General features: G+C 50.7%; 4 protein-coding genes across 4 annotated transcripts; 3 read left to right on the top strand and 1 right to left on the bottom strand.

Annotated features, from left to right (window-relative positions):
- Positions 1-4,342: 4,342 nt before the first annotated feature.
- Positions 4,343-8,926, bottom strand: NCLIV_066480 (conserved hypothetical protein; the record flags this gene model as incomplete). Its single annotated transcript, XM_003886199.1, has 1 exon — positions 4,343-8,926. The coding sequence occupies one exon, from the start codon at positions 8,924-8,926 to the stop codon at positions 4,343-4,345; it is 4,584 nt and encodes a 1,527-aa protein (XP_003886248.1).
- A 3,863-nt stretch (positions 8,927-12,789) lies between these two features.
- Positions 12,790-13,872, top strand: NCLIV_066470 (hypothetical protein; the record flags this gene model as incomplete). The annotated part of the gene is made up of 2 exons (XM_003886198.1): positions 12,790-12,803; positions 13,677-13,872. The coding sequence occupies 2 exons, from the start codon at positions 12,790-12,792 to the stop codon at positions 13,870-13,872; spliced, it is 210 nt and encodes a 69-aa protein (XP_003886247.1).
- A 603-nt stretch (positions 13,873-14,475) lies between these two features.
- NCLIV_066460 (conserved hypothetical protein) lies at positions 14,476-17,105 on the top strand (the record flags this gene model as incomplete). The annotated part of the gene is made up of 6 exons (XM_003886197.1): positions 14,476-14,487; positions 15,095-15,219; positions 15,440-15,505; positions 15,646-15,888; positions 16,262-16,367; positions 16,974-17,105. The coding sequence occupies 6 exons, from the start codon at positions 14,476-14,478 to the stop codon at positions 17,103-17,105; spliced, it is 684 nt and encodes a 227-aa protein (XP_003886246.1).
- Positions 17,106-19,891: 2,786 nt separating this feature from the next.
- On the top strand, positions 19,892-22,256 carry NCLIV_066450 (conserved hypothetical protein; the record flags this gene model as incomplete). The annotated part of the gene is made up of 4 exons (XM_003886196.1): positions 19,892-20,042; positions 20,294-21,286; positions 21,427-21,520; positions 21,989-22,256. 4 exons carry the CDS (start codon positions 19,892-19,894, stop codon positions 22,254-22,256), a joined length of 1,506 nt encoding a protein of 501 aa, XP_003886245.1.
- Between the last annotated feature and the right edge of the window lie 729 nt (positions 22,257-22,985).

Genomic DNA, 22,985 nt, shown 5'->3' with positions numbered 1-22,985 from the left:
CGGAGAGAAGAGAATCCGTTGTTGCCGATTGGGTCAATCCCTAGAAAGCAGGAAACTGTTCAATGGGGCGAGCAGACAGAAACGAGAGAGCATGCATGCCCGACAGACTGTAGAAGCGCACCTGATAGAAGGACTCTCCAGTTTCTATGGAAATCACATAGCGGGAAGAGGACAGCGAAAGCACGCCGAACACAGGACAAAAGCGAGGGGATGGCTACTTTGCCTCTAACATGTTAGCTCCTGGAATTCTTGAGGTACCAGCAGTTGCCGTTCTAGGACGACTTGAAGTCAGCAAATGGCGGGAGATGGATTTCGTTTAAGACCTGTGGCAGTAATGGTATAGGATAATGCGAAGGCTGAACCGCATTTCATAGAGGGTTCGCGTGGTCCTGTTGTCCTTGCTGGTTATTCTGCATACCATTCACCAGTTCGGGCTCACCTCACGCGTGCCCCTGGGACTTGCAAACTTGCAGAACCGTTCGACTCCCCCTGACTGCTGCACGCAGGCTTCTTGCTCGATGCACCCCCATCAGCGCGGGCTCTGTCGACGCTCGATTTGACAGCTAGACATACGCGGGAACCGGTCTTCCAGGGACCGACCCAGCCAGCACACTAAGAAGGGAGCGGCCTGGAGGCTGTTAGTTGCCAATTTAAATCGATTGCGTCACTTTTGCAAAGTTATCGAGTTTTTGGCTTGATTGCGGGCAGCGTACGAACTACCACCAGCTGCAGCATCGCGTTCCTCGTTTTTCGTCTTGTTTCAGACCTTAATCCAGTTTCGCTCTCTGATGAGCGAGGTACTGGCAGGATAGGCTACCTCGCTCTTTCGTTTTTCTGCCGACCGCCTTCTGGATATATTTTTTCCGGAAGCTGTTTCATTCTAACGAGCGTTTTTCTCTCCTGCCTTTCCTTGTGTGCCGGTCTTAAAACGAACGTCGCTCTCTGCAGAGGCTGGCTATGCGTTCCTCTGGGACACACGGGCCAGCCGCCTCGGGCCTTTGGGTGTCGATGAAAACCAAATTCTGCTTTTCCTTGACCTTGACTCGAGTTTTCATCTGCTAAGCCGCGCGTGCTCTTCAGCTGGCTGATCTGTTGTCTTCTGCCTCCTGAGAGTGTCATGCCTTATTGGGGGGCAACTGGTTAGCAGTATTTCCGTTTTGCCGTTCCGGATGTCAGTCTTGCGGCGCTCAGCCCTCTATTACAACCGTTCCGAATTTTGTTTTAGGCATAGTGGCGACTCGCTCCCTATACAGAGGAAACGAACGTGTTGACGGAAAAGGAAGCAACAACTCTTGCTTAGGACACGTTGCTGGCGCCAAAAGTCCCAATGACTCACTGCAGTTCATCTATTTTCCCGACCAATCCGGGGTCACACGGGGACGAACAACATGATGAGAACTTTGTGGGCGTTGAGAGTGAGGATCCGGAGCATATTGGCTGCCCCCCCACTAGATATTTAGTGGGGACCAGGCAGCCTTCCACTCCACCCGTCTTCCCACATGTGGATCTTCGATGCGTATGGAATGCAGGCCTCATGCTGAAGTGGGTTGCAGCCGCAGCACGGCGTGAGGGGGTGTTCGGGAAGCTTGTGGATTGTGCAGTTTCTTTCAAAGCCTTTCGTGATCCTCGACTCTCACCCCTACCTGTAGATGACTACGTTGTTCGTGTAACGCGTCTCTTCCAGTGTTCCAATGAATGTGTCGTCTTAGCTGTTGTCTACATGGATCGACTCGTCGAACGTTTCGGCCTTCGCCTGGACGAATGGAATGTCAGGAATCTCTTTCTCTCTTCTCTCACAATAGCCACGAAGTTTCATAACCACAGCCGTAACACAAATGACTATTATGCAGATGTAGGGCAGGTGTGCAGAAGGCACTTCGACTTTATGGAGTCGACTCTTCTTCGTCTCCTCGATGCTCATACAGATGTTAGCGAGGACGAGTTCCGCTGTGCGTATTCGTCCATTCAAAAAGATGGAGAGGGAATTTGCTCTTCATATGGTCAGTACTTGACGTGCCGGCTTCTCATAGAGCCCCTTGCCTCTCTTCGTCGAAACATCGGCTATCAAGCGCCCTTTTGTCGGTGCCCTGAGATGGATTCTGGGTTGTCGGGTACGTCCAGTGTTCGTCCAAGTACTCGACAAGAGTCTTACTCGGCAGAGCCCCAATCAGCTTCAAACAGGAAGATGCCTGCTCCGAATTTGGCAGTCTCTGGTGAGGCGGACAAATCGACGTTTGACCACAACGAGAGTCCACACTTACAAGGCCAAGCACCTTCTCCTCTCACCTCTGTCACACCCACGGTAGACGAGGGAGGGGATGAAAAGGTCAGTGATGAGGCCGAGTACAGCAGCGCGAGGAGCGAGCAACGAGCAAACACAGAAGATGAAAAGAGTGAGTACCACGCCAGCGAGACTCCGACAGCCGGGAAACCTTCAAAATATGCATCAAAAAGTTGGTTTCGTGTATGTGTAGAGGTGGGCCTGTGTTGTTTGGTACTTGTATTGATATGCCCCTTCGTTTACTAGAGGGTTACGCTTCATCTCACAGCCGGCAGTGTCAAACTTCCTGTTGTGCAGAAATGAAGGCCGTGAAGTCATTGCTGTAGCACCAGACATGTCACTGAACAACGAAAGTCACAGCTTGACGAATGTGCGCGTGTAGGCGAAACGACGCCAAATCTGGACCTACTTGCCTCCACCAGCTGCCAAATTCGAGTAAGGCGGCATCGTGAGGTGAGGGAGTCGAATTGAAATGGTACATCATGTTGTCGTTGCAGTCAGTTCCGCAGTCCCAGGCTCAAGCTGTCGGCACAGGCACGTTCGTCTGTCATGCCAGGAACTATGACGATCGCTGGGCAGCGGGACAGAGCCGGACGGCAGATATGACTACCTCTGCATCGTCGTTCATTGCATCAGAATAACTATTCGTGTCCCTTGTGTATTCAAGTGTCGCGGTGCAGCAACAGCTGTGGTCGCCTGTCTTTTTTCCGTGGACACGGCTTCATATAGGGGAATGATGAAATCGTGGGTCCGTAATGAAGTGGCGGAAGTTAGGTGCACATTTGTTCGCGTGTCGTCGGGCTCTCACCCAGAGGAGTGAGACGCTTTGCTCATGGTGTGTCGGTTCATGATACCGTTGTTGTCTGTAAGTGTTTATGGGCGTTCATTGTCTCTCCCTGTGTTCGTAAGCCAGCATAAGAACGGCTTCATTTCCCTCAAAAGTGGACGGCAGTGTAGAACTAAGGAAATTTTTTTATCTTCTATCTACGAAACTCCCCAGCGGCTTTCATGTCTGCCGTGCCGTGGGGCGCGTTCATTCTGCGTCTGCCTTCCGTGGCTTTTGCAGCTGAAAGTTACCTCGTAGATTGTCTCCTGCGTGCTGTTATCTCCTGCTCTGTCACCAGTCGTACAACACAAGTGCTGTTGAAGGTTGACGGAGTCGAGGACTGTATAACTGGAGTTACAGTTATTTAACTACCGCAAAACAACAACATAGAAGATTGAGCTACACGCGGCTAAATGTCAATCAAACATGCGAATTTTGGGTTTTATTAGAACAGTAGTGAATCAGGGGTTCTCCCCCTTTCCGTTACGCTGCTGCGTTTCTCTCTTTCACACATCTGTTAGGAAACAATCCTTGTGTATCCTTCTTTCCTCTTCTGCCAAACTGCACCACAGCAATTCATTATGTGATCACCCTAGAATACAAGAAAAGCTGTACCGCATTCCTAGTGCGCAAGAAAGCAAGAACGGGAGCGACTATGGGGTTCTCAGTTATGCTTTCCTGCGCTTTCGTCTGCGCATTGTGCTCGTTTCCAACCCCCTGCGAGGAAGCGAGGAAACGGGGCAAGGGGATAAGCGAACTCAACCCTTAGTGTATGCACTCAAACGCTAACTTTTTATTATGCCTGAGTGTAACTATTTTCCAGATAACTGGACAAATCCCTTGTCTGCTCATCCCTCAGCGGGATGTCGTCTCACTTTATTCTGAGTTAGAAGCCTCCTTGTGACTCCCCGGCGTCGCCGGCAGTGTACTTCGGCCGTCTCGGAGGGTAGCAGCATATAATCACACGACGTGTACAACTAATAAATGCAGTCTGATAAAGGGTTATCTTTGGCCCTCCAGCGTGATGGCTCCAATGTACTGCCGGGAGATTTTCCACTATCTCTCTTTCTCCGTCGGCGTCTTGCACACGCACTGTACTGGTCCCTCTCGGTCTCGGCTAAACTATACATTTAGGGTTCTCATTCTCTACCACAGTCTAACGTTTTCGCGCATTATGCCGAGGACAAACACAAACCACCAGTTCTGATTTATTTCCGTCCAAACGAATCTTTAGCTTAGTCAGGCAGCCGCGGACGCAGGCGCAGTTGTTGCGATCTCGAGCCAGTTCGCAGGAGAGAAGGGCGAGTAACAGTTCTCAGTGATCGTGTTTCTGCTCGTTGTTCTTGTTTTTCTGTTTTCCCGGACGCACGATGCTCTTGCTGTTTCGCGCCCTGCAGAACCTGGAAGCTTCCGTCCCCATCGGAAGATATTAATTCGCTAGTGTTTGCTGCTGCTTGTTTCTGATGGGGTTCTCGAGTATCGAACACCAGCACGCTTTCTGTCGAACATCTTGTAGGAGCGTTACTTCTCGTGTCCTGTGACTGTGCAACGTCTCCTTTCTGGTACATTGCACCGAACTTTCCTCCTGGAAGAGCTGTTCCTTGTCTCGACAGATCGTCTGGTCCGACACATCGGTCTTCCATTTTCTCGTTTTCTCCCGTTTTTGATGAATCTGCCTTCGTTCCTACAGGTCTAGAGCTTACAGGAAAATTGCTGTTCCTTTGTGTTCCGTGATTGCGTTCCGTTTTCCCACTTGAGATACGTGGACGAGACGGTACTACGTTTCGGGACTGTGAATTCTCTCCAGTAGCTTTAAGTTTCTCTGTTTTCCCTTGAGTGGTTTCTTTGTCTTGCGTTGACGGTTGGGACGGAGCAGAACATTCGAGTTCGGAAAGTCTTCGTCGCTCGAGCAGAATCCTCAACTCTTCTTGGTGGATCTGCCATCGCCGTTCACGTTTCTGTTCGAGGGCCATCTCATTGACATCGAGGACGAGCAACCGCTCTTCCACTTTCCTCTCTGCCTCCTCCAATGCCTTGGCTTTCCTGCGAAAAGCCTCGCTACTGGCCATTCGAAGAGAACAGGAACACAAATTTCTATCTGTTGGCGCTCTTAGTGGAGACACACACTCGCAGGCGCAGGCAGGTCGTCCTCGAGACGAACACCAACGCAAGCAAGCAGAAGAACAGGACGACAGGGCCCCCTGTGCCACAGAAACGCAGGCCCCAGGCAAAGGCAAACTGGGATTCCTATTTTGGAAAGAAAGGCCCTCCCCTTGATGAGCAATTTCCGGCGCGTGTCTCCTTAAAGTCCGTTGTGAACGCTGTGGATTTTGCGATGCCACGCTAGCCAGGTGTTGTCTGTACGCGATTCTTCCTTTCTCGCCGGTGGAGTCGCTCCCCAGGTTTCTATACCGTTCATCGTCCCCTGCGAAGAAAGCGTCTTCAGCGTCTTTGCCGGTCTCATCGTCTCTCCGTGCACACGCTCTCCTATGTTTTATCCTGAGGGAATAACTCCGGCCCTCTCTACCCCCGTCTTCGTTCCCTAGGCACGCGCAACAGCAGTCTCCAGAACAGGTAGGAGAAAACGACCAGGACGAAGCACCAGCGGAACAGGAAGAGGACAAAGACGACGCCGTCCGAGAGGGTTTCTCCACAGCCGACGCTCCAGATAGCTTCGTTGCCTGTTGCTGCGGGCCGTTTCGTTTCCCTGACAAAGAGGAAGAAGAGGATGTCGACACCTGAGGTAACCCCGTTTCTTTTTTCAGCCCAGAGGCGTTCTTCGATCCTCCCTCACGTGCCCCAGAATGCCTTAGCCTAGACTGGATGGGAGGCACGAGAAGAGGTTTTCTCGCCGGAGGATACCCATCTCTTGCTTTCTTTTCCACTCTTGCTGCGGAAACCCCAGCTTTCTGGAAGTGAACGTCTCGCTCGCTTTCGTTAGAGTGGTCTAATGAGTTGAACGCCGAAACACAGGACGCGGGACGAGAGGAAGCAAACGATACAGAGTCCTCTATTTCTCGCGTACACGATAGGGTGGAATTAGGTCGAGAACGAATCCGGTGACTCTCGTCAGGATATGTCTTCCTTCTTTCAAGGGGTGCAGAGACACGCTTGGATACTCTCTCGTCATAGGCTCGAGAGGATCTCAAGCTCCTGCTAAATACCTTATGATTGCACTCATCGAAAAAAGGAAAATCTGTCTTTGCAGAACAACTGCAGGACAAAGGCCTGACTTGAAGACGAGAACTGTCTGTCGTCGGGTGACCCACAACAGCAGACTCTTGTGACGGCGGCGGCCGCCTGAACATGGTTCCAGAACCATGTGGATCTTGGCTGTCCTTCTCTCTGCCATCCGCCTCTGCAATTCCCACTCTATTTTCTTCGGACTGTTCCGGACTGTGGCTACAAGTAGACATCCATGGGAATCTGCATTTCGTCAGTTGTCTCTGGATTAGGGTTTTCAATCGCCTATCCGCAACTTTTACTGCCGATGTACCGGGACAAAGGTCCCGTTCATCTCCCCTCGTGGGAACTTCATGGCGAGACGAAGCTGCAGAGGCGTCTGACGCCACATTCCGGTTCTCAGCCGGGCGCCGACAGGGTCCATTTTCCTCCCTGTGTCTGTCGCTGTCGATTGCCGCTGAGGAGGAAACAGAGTTACTTCTGTCACTCACAAAATGCGACGGATGGGGCGATTTCGAGTGACCTTCGCGGATGTGAGCAGCCTCGATTGAAGACTTGTGTCTTCTTTCGAGAGCATGGTCTCCTGACAAACGTCTTTCCCCCTTTGTTCTTGGCATGACGCTACTGGGTTCATCTTCTGAACCTTCTGGTTCCTCACTGCGACCAGGGCGGTGTCGAAAACTTTCTCCATCTCCACTCTTCTGTGCGTCTCGTCGGTTCAAATTCGATGCAGCACACTGCGGTCCAGTCACCGCAAGATTTTCTCGCATCTGAGAACTCGGCGGCTTCGAGAAATTCCCAGGCGGCTCTCTTCTTCGACATCGCTTGTCTGTGCAACTTTCACAGTGCTTGCATATGAACGCAGTCTTGTGTTTGATTCTCTTTCTACTTGGCAGCAACCTTGTTCTTTGGAACGCATCATCTGGCAGAGAAGCATGTCTTTCGTCCCCGCTCACTTTGCCGTGATCTCGCGTTTCTTCCTCTTTCGCTTCGTCTTTCCCGTGTGTCTCTCCGTCTTGGGCTTCTGTCTGTCCACCTTTATCAGGCGTCTCGTCTCTCCCCAAAAGTTTTTCGTGTGTGTCTCCACTCGAACGGGCCTCTTGAAGAGGTTCAACGAAGCCCGTCTCTGCACACGTTTGCTGTCTTTTCGAATGTTTATCCTCTGCTGCGACGCATGCGATATCTGCAGAGCCCTTCGAATCTAGCTGGCATACATGTTGAAAGGCTTTTTCTGCACTCTGATTTTGATCTCGCGAAACCGCTAGTCTCTCCCTCCTTCGATCCGCTTCTCCTCTCAAACGTCTGGTAGCCCCTTTTGTTTTGCCTCTTTTATTTGAATGCGAGAACCCCGGGGGGTTTTCCTCGTCTTTCGAGTCGATCAAAACTGCCTCAGAGGAGTCTTCTTCAGATCTCTGATGATAAGGACTCCTCAAGGGGGGAAACGCGTCTACGTTCCCCGCACCCTTTCGTGAACAGGGGCGAAAAATCCTTCCTTCTTGTGCACGTTCTAAGTGACACTCTCGCCGATTTGCGTTCAAGGCAAGAAAAGGGATCTGAGGAATGCAGGGCGGCAAATGCGAGTTTACGTTATTTACTTGAGACAGGGACTTGTGTCCCAGATGGCCGTTCTCCTGAGAGATGGGCAAGTTATATGCCGTCGAAACAGACGAGAATGGCAGGATCGGCATTCCCTTTTCTTGTGGCTTTTCTTCCTTTTGCTCACACTCCAGATACGGCGGCGGCTGTCTTCCGTTTCCGCATTTTTTATCGTTGTTTTCTGCTTCACCTCTATCGAGAGGGAGATCTCCTGTCTTCACCCTCGCTCTATGGAGTGATCTGGTGCTGGGCTTCGAGGGACTGGACGCGCTCGACGCTCCGCCGTTCAAAGTCCTTTTCCCCCTCCGGGAAGACCCAACGGGATCTTTTGCTTTACATAATGCATCGACTGTTCCGGTGTCAGTACCGGGAAGGTTCCCAGCACTTTTGTTCTCGGGGGGACGTGAGCAATGCTGCACTTTGCTGGTACAGAACCGGGTTCCGTGTTTGGAACCAAGCGTGTCCGTGGATGATGAACTCAGTGAGCACTGAGACGCTGCGAGCCCTCTTTCCATGAGTATCTTTGCTGCTTGGTACCTCTTGCGTCTCTCCGCTAGTGCCTCACTACGGTCTCGTTCAATAGCGGCGAGCAGGCCGCGATGTCTGGCCTCTTCTCGTCTCCGCCTGGCTAAATTCTGTTTTTGAAGAGCGACCAGGCGCTCTCTACGGAAGCGAGTTTCCGGTCCCTCGTCTTGACCCTCATCAAAAGCGAGGGGAACACTGACCCTAATCGTATTACGGAGATTCGGATACGTCTTGGCAACTGTTTGTGACGAGTGCGAACAGCCCGAGGCTGTTTCTGAGGAAAACGAAGGATTCCTAGTTTGTTTCTCTTGCGACGCTGAATCACGCGCGTCCTCTGGAGAACAAACGTTCACTAGGGGCGGGAAGAAAGGACTTGATGGAAGCGAACAGTCCGACGGAGTAGAAGGAGGATCCATTTTCTTCTGCAGTTCCTGTCGTCGATACACTGCTGTTTTCTGTGGAGTTGAAGACAACGTGGAACCGCACCATGACGAGGACAAGCTGAGGGCAACCATGTAGCGCTTCACTGGAGACAATACGTTGTCCGTATGATCTCAGGCCGTTCTTATGTGTCACGTCTTGCGGCTGTCATGATTTTGAATTACAAAGACGTCGGAGCCATCGACAGGGACTTGCAATCGACAAACCGCTATGCCGAACTCACTGCCTCGCGTACTTCGTCCTCCTCACTGGTTTTGTGTTTTCCGATACACATGCCTTCACAACAGCACGCTGTTTCGAGATTACATGAACTGGAAAGAATGAGAGGGACTGTATTTAATCGGCTTCCAACATTGAAAAGAACGCAAGTCGTTTTCAGGCGGAATTATCACGCTGGAAGCCCTGGAGGTAAGAAGCAAACATCAAGCAAGTGTTCAACTGTGTACTGGGCGGCGGTCTGTATGTACTTATTACATTGCTCAGAGTATACGGCGATAGTTTTTTGATTGCCGCTTTCTGCATGCTTGGTGTAGTTTCCTTCCTCGATCTCGAGGTCAGCGCTACAGGTATGAGCCCGTTATTCTGGAACACAGCGTCTGTTTTCACGAGACAAGACAGACCCTGAGAGACAGCCTCGGTCAACTAGGCGATCATCTCCCTTTGATGAGGGGGCCAGGGACCCTTGTAGTTCTTTGGCTGTTTTTCTCCAGAAACGTTTCCAAAAAGAGTCGAGGTTTCTCGTTGGACTTCAGCCCAAGAGTCTGTTTGGCTTTGGTATTCTAGAATCATACGAGGCTTGTGGTCTAAAACGTCAGGAAACGACGTTGACGTGAAAGTTGTCAATCCGTTCGCGCATGCATCGAAGCCACGCACCGGAATCCCTCCAAGCATTGTCACGATTCTGTTTGCCGGGCAAAACGGGTGTGCGAATTTTTTTCGTATTCCTTTTCCTGCAACCCACTTTTGGCGAACGCAACCGTTATCCTCTGCATCTTCCGACCCCACGCCCCCCGTAGTTGCTGAATACTTCACGACAAACCAACAGCGCGAGACACCTAGAGCCACATGTGCGCCCCACGGAGGTGTTAAGCAGAACATACACTCACACAGATCATGCAGCTGGTCCATGCATAAGACGTATAGCGTGTAGGGCTCTGTGTTCGCGTGAATGGTCATGAATAGTGCGACAGTAAAGCTCTCTGGACGGATTGGACGCCTCTGCAAAAGGAACTGCCCTAGAGCGGCTGAATGAGCCATTCAAAACTGTCCAGTATGGACCTCAAACGCCTTTTTGGTAACTTTGACTGCCAAAGATACCATTCTGACAGTATCCGTAGCATGCACATTTACACATATATGCGTTCTGTCTACGGATAAATTTCAGAGAGTTCTGACGCACAGTACGATGAACCTTTCTACAGGTGCTCTGCAGTCTTCGGGCGCGGTCTCTGTTGCCGATGGGAGAGCGCTACCCACAAACTCCATGTATCCACATATACCTACTGTTCCGTTGATTCCCGTGGCTCGGTCTTACGGTGGAAGAGCTTGAATGGCAACTCGGTGTTCCTGTGTATTTCAGTTTCCTGCTCTATGCTGCTATGTGTAACAGCGTCACGCAGTGGTTTACCGAGAGACAGCTTTCTCGGCAGCGTCTTCCTGGGCCTGCACGGTGATTTATACACGTGCGCTCATAAGATAAACGGATGTGGGTATTAGTATTTACAGGTATCTCGCCTGCCACTATACTCGCTGGCTCTCCGACAAGAGGATTTTACGGATTCGGAGTTCATTCTGTGACCATTCATTTCACCCCAGCGGTACGGTTTTTCAGCCACGGAGGTGCGTCTTGATATACTGGGCTGTTTCTTCTTCCTTCACTTCATCTCCCCCTGGCTGCATTTCAGTTATTTTACAGCTCTCCCTCCTCAAACACGACATAATGAAGGCAACACCCAAAGCGGTGACCATTAACTTTGCCTGTGAGCAACTCCCCGGCCGTCGTCAGGCCAATTTGGTTTCCCCATGGTGTCCAATCAGTTTTCTTCGGGGCCAAGACTTGGAGAAGAGAGGCTTTCCTGCCGTTGAATACAGAGTCGCTCTGCTGAAACTTCTGTGGAGTACACGTTGAGAGACACTAGTCGGGCAAACGCATATTCTGAACCACTCCGGTGCCCAGTGCTACTGCTATTACACTTGATCGATTGCAGAAACGGCGAGCATTTCTTTTTTTCTCGTTTAAAAGCGGTGCGTGTTGATAGTTGAGAGAGGATCTGCATCAGTCTAGCTAGTTACTCAATCATCCGTCGTGCGGTCCTTCCCACCAACGCCAGGCGTAGAAGAACGCTTCCCGCACGCGACAGACAGAGCAAAAAAAGTGGCCCCCATACATTTACACGTCATTTGTGCGTTTTTTGTGCGTTCGGCGCTTTCAATTTGCCAGTACACCAATCTCCTCTACTGCTGCATTTTTTGAAAATAAAGCAAACAGGAGACAACCATATGCATCTACATTTCAGTATTTGAATGCAGAGGTCAAAACAAAACTGTGGATTCTCTACTGCTGTAGTTCAAAGTCCACAAAGAAAACTCGCCTTTGTGTTGGCGTTCCCTGAAGCAGGGACTTTGTGTTGCTTGGAACAAGCTCTGCATCTGTCGGTGTGGGAAGTGACCTCTCACAGTGCGTGCACAATGGGCTTTTGTTCCCCTCCTTTCTCCGGTTGCTCCATCAACACAAGTTTCCTAGCGATAGCATCCGTCTCACCTTAACACTCGCACACTCAGGTACACTAGTTTATCGCATTTGCCTGCTAAATTCCATTTCCTCCCAGGAGAAACGAAAGACCACAGAACCCCCGTGGAGAGTATCCGCTGGAGGTGCCAAGCCCCTCGGAGCACGAGCTGGAAAAAGCGGATGTTTTAAGAAGAAAAGCTCAACGGACTTTTGCGGTTGCCTCAGTTGGGGTAGTTTAAAACAATCGATAATAGTTGTTTCTTTGGCCTCCGCTGTTTTTTCTCCAGGGTATTTCGTGGGCGGGCCCCTTACTGCCGTTTGTGCGGTGTCGAAACAACCTGGTCCACGCGTTGTCTTGAGCAAATGAATGCTGTTGGGTGAAATAGCTGAACAGGGAAGCCGTCCTCTGCTTCTGTTACTCACCGTTTCCTTCCGAGGCTGCCCATCTGAGTCGTTTGCCGATTTGTTTCCCATCCAAGTCCCGGCGGGAGAATCTTGTCAACAAAGCTGAGGGTACCATTCTCGCTCCAAACCGAACCAGCAACATGGGTCTCAGACGAGGAAAGAAAGACGAACCGGGAGAAGAAAGCTCTCCTCGATTTTCCGTCCATAGGCGTCATGTCCATGGCCATGCGCAGAAAGCATACCCAGCAGAGAAAAAGGAAGAAAATGTGGAACAAGATCTCCACGAAAACAAGGAAGAGAACGAACAAAACTCGAAACATGGCCGCCACACTCGCCATGGAAAAAGGGGAGACGGTTCCACCAGCAGAGGGATTCTGACTCTAAAGGGGAATCCTTTTTCAAGGAGAAGAGATAAGAGGCAAAATTTGTCGGCAGAACATTCGGGGGAAGACTCATCTCACAGCGCCGCGGAGCAGATCCTGCGAAGCAACGAGCCAGAAACGAAACCGACAAATTCAGATAAAAGTGCAAGTGGTGAGGCAAGGGAGGCAGAGAAGGACCCATCTGACCCCTCTCACAGTCCGCTTCCTCCTGTTCAACCCACAAACGAAGGAGGCGTCTGTAAACTTTCAGATTCGATTTTATTCGGCACCACATTTGAGAACCGTCTTGGAAGTTTTAGGAGAGAACAGAGTGACAACAGTGAAGACAATGAGACGTCGCCGCCGGAGGCGACCCTCGGATACCACCGTTCTTTTGGAGACAGTCTAGCGGCATCAAAGGTTTTCGGATCCAGATCAGATGTGGAACGACCGGTAGGCTCTTTCATCTCGAAAATGGATTGTAGTCGTTATCGAACATATATATGTATATATATTTATACCGGCTTAGAGGTAGGCAGTCGTGGCCGTGCATCGTGATGCTCACTCTATGACTCGATTCAACCGCTAAGCCTAGGGCCGCGTATGCAGAACTGCTGGACTAAAGTCTGTAGTAAGATATAAGATAGTAGCTAGTCTACCATATAAGATGTAAGTCGCTTGTGGAATAGCACTACCTCGGTTATCCGGTATCCCGATTCTCATTCCAGTACCCACACATGTGTGCTTTAGCTGTGTGGATGACGTCTAAGTATTTAACCCACACGCTCAACGCACACCGAGCAGATAGGCTCTCTGAAACATTCAGTTCACTTCGGCTGCCGCCCTCTTCTACCGTAGACTGACCCCTGCTCGGCTCACACGCACAGAGATGTGAGGCTGACGGGGCCTGCTCCAAACTGCGTGGAGTGAGGATCGAAACACGTGTCCAGGCGTCCACAAAAGTGGCGAAACAAAGACACCTGCAGTGCTCTTCCACGAAAATGCCAGTCCGTACTCCGGGGCTTTCTGCTTTAAGCGGCACGCGCCGGTCAAGTTTGCGGAACGTTTCTGAGAGGAGAGCAGGGAAACGGACATACACACACCTCAGGGATTGAACGAAACGACCGAAGGATCGAGGCATTGTAGGCATCTTGAGGAATCGTTGCTGCTCTTTATCTTCGTTTCAAGCGCCGCATTTGCGCCACAGATGCGGCTCTGCCATCTTGCGTTTTCTGTTCGAGGAGGGAAGACACCGTTGCTTTATGTTGAATCTACGGTTTGTGGGTCGTGTCTTTCCCTGTCGTCTTCTCTGAAGTTTCAACCCAGATTCCCTGTCGTCCCCGCGGATTCCCTCAAAGACGCGGCGCCTGACGCTGCCCAGGAAGAAGGACAGGGTCTGACAATTCACCGATTCGACAAGGAGAAAGGCAAGGTTTTGCAGCCTGTCTCTGTAGATACCATATGTGCAGAAGTAAGAACAAAGAAACGCGACTCAACAACATGCACGCCGCTGTCGAATTGAAATTCGCTCCTGCATATATAGAACTGATACATGGATAACTATATATATATATATATACTATATATATAGTATATATATATATATATATATATATACTATATATATACTATATATATACTATATATATATATATACTATATATATACTATATATATATACTATATATATACTATATATATACTATATCTATCTATATATATACGATATATATGGTGCCATGGTATGTTGTGGGCCCGTCCACTATGAAATTTAATCACGGTGCATGAGCACGCAACCGTGTCGGGAAAGTTTTGAAAAGTTGCGTTGCTGTGGCGGCCATGCCTGCCGAAATGAGTCGAAATCGAAATGATCCAGCGCCCCACAACTGGGGAAGAAGCTGGTTCTGTTCCTGGCCCCGTAGGTATTTTCTGGTAGGTGTGCAGATTCAATTGGTCCCGGGCGCCTGCATGCTGCGTGCGTTACCAGGCCGCACAAACAGAGAGGCAACAGCAGATTCTGGAGAGTCTGCGAGGCAAGTCGTGGAGGGAGAAGCTCCAATGGGGCCTGGACACGAAGAACCTGGGGAACAGCCTGTACCAGCAGAAGAAGTTTACAGAAGCCGTTATGGCTTACCAAGTAGGATCTCGAGAGAGCCGGAGGCTGCCGAACAGGGAACCCGCCCCGAGAGATGCCTTTGCTTGTGGGCTGCGTAGGTGACGAGAAACCGCGAGTAGAGCGGCGAGGCACGTTACAATTCGCATTTGGCACCGTACATATCGGACGATACGGATTTATGTGCATGCATCGAAGGAAACTGCAGTGACGGAGACGGAGAACCGGGGGGACAGCAGTTCATTAGGGAGGGCGCATAAGTCAAGACGCCTTTTACTAGGCTACCGAGACGTCCATTGAAGGCCGCTGTGCATAAGACATAGCTGTGGAGGAGGAGCTGGGCGTCGAGTTTGATATTCTGTACCGCACGTATAAATCGTGATGCTTCCTTTCTATAAACCTAGTAATGCTTGCCAAGTTCCTTGTATCTGGTTAGCCGTTGGTGTAGCGACAGCAGGCGACTCTGAGAAAACTGGTTTGCCTTTCTCGTCAGCAAAGAAACACTGGGTCATCCGATCTGTGTCTCGTACACGATTGTCCGGGTTAAGAAGCTGGAAGGCGATAGCCCCGCAAAAAGGACCAAACAGATCTCTCAAGAGTGAACTGTTGGGAGAGATGTTCTGCTTCGCAGGATTGTCTCTTGGCGCTTGACTTGGGATCCACTGCTGAAGAGCAGGAAACCGTTCAAAGGCAACTTCAGATTCCCGCCGTCCTCAACCTCGCTGCCTGCATGCTTGCCACAAAGGCGTTCCACAGGTAAGAACCGTCATCACCTCAGCTAAATACGCAAATGTGCATCCACATGGGCAGACTAGATATACACTTAGATGTATCTAATGTGTATATGCTGCGTCTAACTCTCCGCGCATGTACATATGCATATGCGTATATTTGTGGGAGTTTGAAGTTCGTACCTCGTGGCCGTCTCCCCCCAACCCTCTAACATCACACGTTAAATCTTCTGGTTTTTTCGCAGATGCAAGGCCCTCTGCAATGTCGTTCTGGATCTCGAGCCTCAGTCTCTCAAGGCCATCTTCCGACGGTGAGGGAAGATTCTTTTCCGTACTGTCTCATCGTGTTTTCACGACAGACAATAGATATCCTGTTTGTTGAATGGTTCACCCTAGGGCATTTTGCTATTCGTACGCAGGTTCCTCTCCACACTTTCGGTTTTGCGTTTAGCGCTCTGGCTAGCTTTCACCTGGGGGAGTTGGATGAGGCGAAGGCGGATCTCCAGCGCGCCTGTGCAATGTGTGGGGGCCGACACCCCTGCGAGGCGGAAGAGTTCTCAGACGCCCAAGACAGTGTGAAAGACAGACTGGCGACAAAATCACATTCCCTATTGAGCATGAACAGCCACAAGGAACTTCCAAGCGGCATTCCAGAGAATGCAGACGACAGAGAAAAGTTCCTCAAGAAAGTCAGGTTCGTCTCTCATTTGCCCAAACCCTAGCTGACGAAACGAACCCGATGTCAAGACACATTTTGCCTTCAGACAAAACCACGGAAAACTCGGATTCGGCCCCAGCTGCTATCCGGCTGGTGCACATGACACAGTCTACATACACATGTGCAGATATCTGCTCCCATATATCCAGACATGTATACATGTATATGTGTATATATTCATGAAATATACATAGCGTGGCAAAGATATCTATGCTTTCACCATATTGTAGAGAAGTATGCGCCTCTTTGAGTCAGCGTTCGGCATGGAGCCATGCCCGCATACACAGACTTGCCTCTGTAGAGAGAAAAACGCTTTTTTCTGTCTGCAATTTTTATGCATCTCGTGCAGCTATTACTTGCATGCAATCGCCCAGCAACAGAAGCGGTACGCTAAAGCATGCAAGAACATGTTCAGCGACGACCGCCTGGAGTCGGACGGTGTTTCAGGAACCCAGGTAGGTTCTTAAAAGTGTTCGAGTCTCTCTGGAAGAAAAAATGCAATAAAAGACGGACTGAGAGACCAGGCTGTGGGTCTGCCTCGCGCCGCAACCCTAAGCGTGTTGCCCATGATAGTGGAGTGACAGGGGAGAATGGCCGAGGTTGCTGCATGTTGAGAACCACGAGAAGATAACTTGCATAGAGCTCGCTTCACATCGGAAACGAAGGATACAAGGAAACACAGAAACTTCAACTAATGCAGCCACCCCGTTCCTTCTTTGAAGCCAATAAAAGTGAACATAACAAAACAAGTCCACGAAGCGAAAAAGAGCAGTCGGTCGAGAGGATACCGCACCTGCGGCGAGGCTTGACAGCGTGCGAGAGTCTAGACGCAACTCCCTCTGCTTCTGCTAAAATGAACCAGAGTTGGTTAAACGCCACATCTAGGCACTTTCTCAGAATTGTGGCGCCTAAAAGGCCACATGGCACGTGAGGGCAGGCGCGCCAGCGAAACGCTGCTGAGAGAGAGAGCCTGCGAAACTGCGAGTTTTCAACTCGCCTGGGCTTGCCTCTCTGACGCTCCAGGGCGTGCAAAATCCCTTGCATGTCTTTTCTTTTGTCAGGACTGCAAGCCTGGGGGGACGCTCCATCTGGAGCGCCTTCCAAGCCAGGCCTCTTGGATGTCTCCGCTCACCTTTTTCAAGTGCTCAAAGTGCAGTTTCTGTGCTAGGCGCGCAGAACGGGTCGATGGATGAAAAGAGAGACAACCGAAAGGTGCCTCGTTCGAAAACTAGCTTGCGACAGCTCCCGCTGTGTACAGTGTTGCTTTCCTGTCGCCGCCCATATCGGCTCAAGTTTCTGAGTCGGACGCAACAAAAGCGAGAAGATCGGATCACGCAGGGGGGGCCCGCCAGGCCGCCTTGTACTCGCGACGCGGAGCCCTGGCGTCTTTGCGCGACTCTGGCTTTTAAGACGCAGAACGTTTCTCCTGAGGCTGTGGGTCTGACGCGTTTCTGGACTTGTTCTGGGAAGTTCGGAGACGTCTCAATTGCTTGCGACTGGGAGACTGTCTTTAAAACGCGCAAGCTCAGATGTTGCATATGTACACTCCGAAACACACTTCGCTTGCACGTACACTCACAGAGGTGGACATATTGACGAAATCCTTTTTACCAGCGTTCAATGCAGATGATGTTTCACTTTTTGTCGGCAGACAGATGCATGCATCTGTACACAGATAAGTAGGCGTGTGCAAATCCAAGCTGGATATTCCTACGAAGACTTGCATGCGCACACGGGTGCATAAGTCCGAATCGCTACTCTTTTCGGTGATCCTACTGTGCATGTCTCTGTTTATATTTTGTCGATTGACGGGCGTTCGCCGGCGAGGATTCGGTGCGACTAATGAAGTGACAGTCTCTTTTTAAATCCTTAGCGCTTTCTCCCAAGCGGTTCCTCCCTCCAAAGCGCGAGAATCATCATCACGTTTCCTCTCTGCATTACGAGGGGATCCTACGGTGTCTATGACTCCTGGAAAGCAGGTTCGTTTTCAATCTCTCGGCGTTTTCAACGTGCTCCAGGAATGGAGAGATATGGCAGCCTATTTGCTACAGCAGGAAGAAGACAGCGTTTACACCCTTTACACCACCGTTTGAGATGCATGCAGAGCCCCTAAGTGTGAGGGCAGACCGAAACAGAAGAGGAGAAATGATGAACACTCTGCCCAAGGTGTCGCACACATGAAAAGTCGAAATCCAATGCCGTAGGCGTGTTTCACGTTCTTCTGCCGTTATAAACATGCATTTCATATATACATACGCAAATATATATATATATATGTAACGACCTCCGTGGCTTGCCAGCACACCGTTGTACGCAAACGATACTCACAGGGGTTGGGTTTAGAGGCTAGCCGTAGATTCTCGTTCCCCCGAAATCCAAGGACCAACATTCCCGTTGAAAAAGGATTGTCATCGTTTAAGCCTTAACGACGCAGGAACTGTCTCTGCAAAGTGACGCCCAGAAGACTGCAGCCAAGCACCTGGGGCGGTTCAGGTGATGCCGCACTCCGCACCCGCGTGCAAAAAGCATCTTTTTGCTCACGAGTAGCGCGCCACGACGCCCTTCTGACACGAATCCGTTTTGCCAAGTCTCAGTTGGTGAGACGGAAACACGCAGATTTACGAGTGTGTCCTACATTTGCAAAAAGCCCCCATATCTCTTAGTTTGCCACCATATCTATATGTTACATAGTGAAAATGAATGCGTTTTCCTTCATAAAGATGCTGGTTCTATTGAACAAGCATGATTAATATATATATATATATATGGATATATACTGTATTCCTGTTTGTGCATATAGGTGTCTGTACCTGTGTATGTGTGATGTAGCCAAGGTTTGCTTGTAGAGATCAACTGCCAACGGAGCACGGAGAGAGGAAGGTGATGTTGAACCTGTCCATTTCGGCTTCTGGAAAGAATGCTTCAGTAGTAGTTTCGAAGGTAGGAAAGTTGAGTGAACGCGAGAGAATGGGAATGAGCTTCTGCTCATGCAAGGCTTTGTAACCTCAGAGGAAATGTCTTGGAAATGAAAGTGTTGTTTTTCGTCCCTGTTCTTCTCATTTGTTCTTCTCAAGGCCCCGAGAAAAATCGGTGTCTGTGTTTGGGACTGTCTTCGTTTTCTGCATGCGCATGCCACGCGACATTTCTCTCTGTTTCCGAAAAAACGCGAACCTTTGTAGCCTGAGGCGAAGAGTTCCTTCCACTTTCTTCCCTCTCTTTCTTCTCCGTTTTTCTCTGCTTTTCAAAAAAACGGAAAGATGCTTCATTTCGGGACAACGGGGTGAGCCGCTCTCGCCGTTCAACCCATTTTGCGACAGCAGAGCAGAGCCACCTGCCGGCGAGTGTGCGAAATCCTTTTTCTGAAAAACGGAGCAACTCTTTCGCAACCAGAATTCTTTTGCCGCCGCTGTCGCAGTTCCCCTCGGGGAAGACGGCGCCGGCGGTCTCGGCACGAAACGCAGAAAAAGACAACGCTCGTCCGTCACGTCGCGCGCCGCGACTTCTCGTCGACTGTCAACCGCGGCCCGCCATCACGAAAACTTTCTATGCTGCTCTCTGCTCCAGGAGAGGAAAGCGCACACACGCGAAGCATATGCGTCAAAAGACAGAGAAACGAAGAAGAACAAACTGCGGACGAGGTTGCGAACACGACGCCTACCGCGTGAATCCTGGCGGTTGCGCAACTCCCGCGGCGGGAGAAGAGAGAAAATCGCGCAAGACAAGCAGGAAAAGAATGCAGAACTCGTCGAAGTGAATGCTGCTACAGTGAGAAGAACTGCGCGTTTCAGTGGAGTCAGAGAAAACAACGAGAAGTGAATTGTTCTGTGACGAGTTGAGAGACGCGAAACATCCTGGCTGTCTGCCTTGCACATTCTCGCCGTCTCCATTTGCTTCTGTCTCTTTCTTTCCCGCTCTCGCCTTCTCTGCATTTCCTCTTTTCGCTCGAAAGCGAGGTGTATAGACACCTGAGAGCGCCACGATGGCGACTGTCGCTGGAAGCAGAGATGGCGAATCGAGACACCTCGGCGGATTCTTTTCGCGGTTTCAACATCTTCCGCCCTTTGAAAATTGTTTCCGATACCACGAAAAAAGCGACCCTGTTTTGTCGACGCTTCAATTCTCCATCGTAGGTGCGTTTTCTCTCGCGCATCTCGGCGAGCGCCAGTTGTCTCTTTCCGTAGCGGTCGGTTCGAGGTCTGTGTCTCGCGCTTGCTCCTTCGTTTTTTTGTTGTTTTCGCGGTTTTCTCTCCATCGCGGGACTGGCCCACCGGGTCACTGCTTGTCTTCTGTTCCCCCTTTCTGCCTCCTTCTCTTTCCCCCCGCTCTCTCACTCATTTCTTCCCTGTTTTCTGCGAGTTTCCCGACGCTCTTTTATTCTCAGGATTCGTCTCAGGCTGTATCTTCGGCGCGATCTCGTTCGAGTTTCTCCTCAGCTCCCCCGCCCTTGTCAACGAGGGCTGCGTCCTCCGAGACCTCGCAAAGAGACAGGATCTGCTCCGCCAGCAAAAAGATAATCTGAGTCTCATTCGAGACCACACTTCTGTGCTACGGCGTCTCCAGCGAATCCTCGCCCGCCGCCCTCCTCCGGAAAACGAAGGAGCCGCTTCTTCGACAACCCAGGAGGCCTCAAATCATCCAGAGACACCCCAACAAAGCCTCGCGTTTGCGCCCTGTACCTTTTCTACTCCTGCTTCCTCTTTGTCTTCGTCGTCTTGCTCTGTTTCGTCTCCTTCCTCTCTACCGTCTCCTTCCTTTTCTTCCTCTGTTTCGCCTCTTTCTTCGTATTCCTCTTCTCTTCGTGCCACGGGTTCAGCTGACGTGTTGTCTCGTTATACCCGTTCTTCGCTGTTTTCTGCGTCTTCCGGCGTGAGCCGTGGCGCGCTTTTGAAACAAGCCGAACAGTTGAATGGCCAACTGAGGCATTTATGGGACCGCGATGCGTTCTTAGTGAAGCAGGAAAAAAGTCTTTTTTCTTCCTTTCTCCCTCAGTCGCTCAGAGTTATTTCTGCCCGAGTCAGGCAGGAGCCGACGGCGACGACCAGGGCGTCCCTGTTTTCGCGTTTTCTACAAGCCAAATCCGGAGGCTTTACATTCATGCTCCCCCGCCTCTCTTCCTCTTCTTCCTCCTCGTCCTCTTCTTCCTCCTCTTCTTCCTCCTCGTCCTCTTCTTCCTCCTCTTCTTCCTCCTCGTCCTCTTCTTCCGCTTCTTATCGCTTGTCTTTGAACACTGATTTGCGAGGAAGAGGCGGAACTGAGTCGAGCCGAATGGTTTCGCGTTTGAGTCAGCGGCGCGTTCAACTCGGCTTTGCCTATCGGGTGAAACTGCCTTGTCGCGTTGGCCTGCGCGTCGGAATCGCGTGCATGGGGTTCTACAGTACGTCTTCAGAGCAGAAAACGTTCCACTGCGTCTCCGAATAGGGTACCTTTGCGGCCACTGGCATGTGGGCGTCTCTTCTGTTGGATTTTCCGGCACTTTCCGATTCTCTTTCTCCCGCTTTTTCTGCCTTTTTGCAGCTCTCGAAAGTGCCCTTTTCGGCCTCCTCGAACGGGAAAGTGGCTCCACGCCGTTCACGCGCCTCGCAGACTGGTGGTTATCGTCGCTCTATCTGTAGGCGTGGTCGGAAAAACCTGATCTTGCATGCAAATTTTAAAGCCTGGGTCAGGCGGTTCCCGAGAAAGGGGGATTACAAAGGGGATTTCTCCCGTCTCGTCGGTTTCTCCTCGTCTTTGCCTTGGAGTGGTTTGTGCGCTGCGCCCTGCCGAGACGCGGCTTCTCATAGCGTCTCGAAGGCGGCGCGTTCAGCAGGCGAGCGTATGGACACCGTAGACGAAAAAGAGTTCCGCCTCGTACGCCGCTGGAAACCCCGTCTATCTTCTTTTTTGCGCGTTCGCACCTGCTCTGTTCTGGCAGTTCGCGTTCCAGTTCTCTCGCCTTTGTGGGGACCTCAAAAACCGCAAAAACGCACTCTCAGCTCCTGTTTCTCTCTCTGGTCTTCACGCCCTCTCTTCCCTCTGAAGCTCTTTTCCGCGTTCATCTCTTGCGCTCTTGTCTGCACTTCCTTTTCCTCTTCTGCAGGTACGGAATCTCCGGGCACACGCTCGACTTTCGCGCGCCGTCTCGAGTGTCTTCTCATGACTCCCTACCGGTCTCTGTGCTCTCCCGGTTGTCTTTCCACAACGCCAAACTCGGGCGTCTTTGTGCGGACATGGCAAAGCGCGTGAGTCGGGTTTCGGCGATGTGCCACTCTGTAGTGACCAAGAACTCGACCTTCTTCGTTTTCTTCTTTTACCGCGCATTGTTCGATCTCCTGAGCTACTCGTGGCAGCTCCACTCCTGGGGATGAGAGACCCGCAGCAGTCACAAACGGTTTCTTTTTGTCGCGCGGACCTCGCCGAGACCGTTTTGCGTCGGATACTTACCGTGCGCTTCCAACTGCCCGAAAAGACGGAAACGCATCTGAAGAGATGACGCTGTTTGTCTTGCTTTGCCTCTGTGGCGGCTCGCTTCGGCTTTTGTAAGAGCAACGGGAAAAGCTTGAGCTCGAACTCGCGCTTGGTTGTTTTCATCGGTATTCCCACGCTCTAACTCTCATGCAGAAAATTATTTAGACACAAAAACAGAGGGAACGGGACGGGCTCTCAACTATATATGAATATATATTGATGTAATTTGAATATACGTAACTAGGTAAGCATGGCTGAATGCGACTCGCACGCAGTCCGCGTGTGGCGGCACCGCGGACTCAAAGGTCGAAAGAATCGAAAAGGGAAAGTGAAAAAAGAAAGGAGCGGATATTCTCGAGAGCGCCGACGTCTCGCTCCCCGAGCCGGCACAGAGTGAAACAAATTCCTCGACGAGGAAAGCGTTTAGCACACAAACTATATATATTTATATATATGTTGGGTCGTTAGAGAAGAACTGTAGCGGTGCGGAACGCATGGATGTCATTACACCGAAGCTCACTTGCGGGCAGCCCAGATCGATCTCTTCCAACAAGCTAAAACGCCGTGGCCCAAAAGCTTTATATATATATATATATATATATATTCATTAGATGACGTAGATAGATATC

Source organism: Neospora caninum, chromosome XII (genome assembly GCF_000208865.1).
Source record: "Neospora caninum Liverpool complete genome, chromosome XII".
Classification (NCBI taxonomy): Eukaryota; Apicomplexa; class Conoidasida; order Eucoccidiorida; family Sarcocystidae; genus Neospora; species Neospora caninum.
The sequence above is the reverse complement of the archived record's forward strand: the minus strand, read 5'-3'. Positions and strand labels throughout refer to the sequence as shown.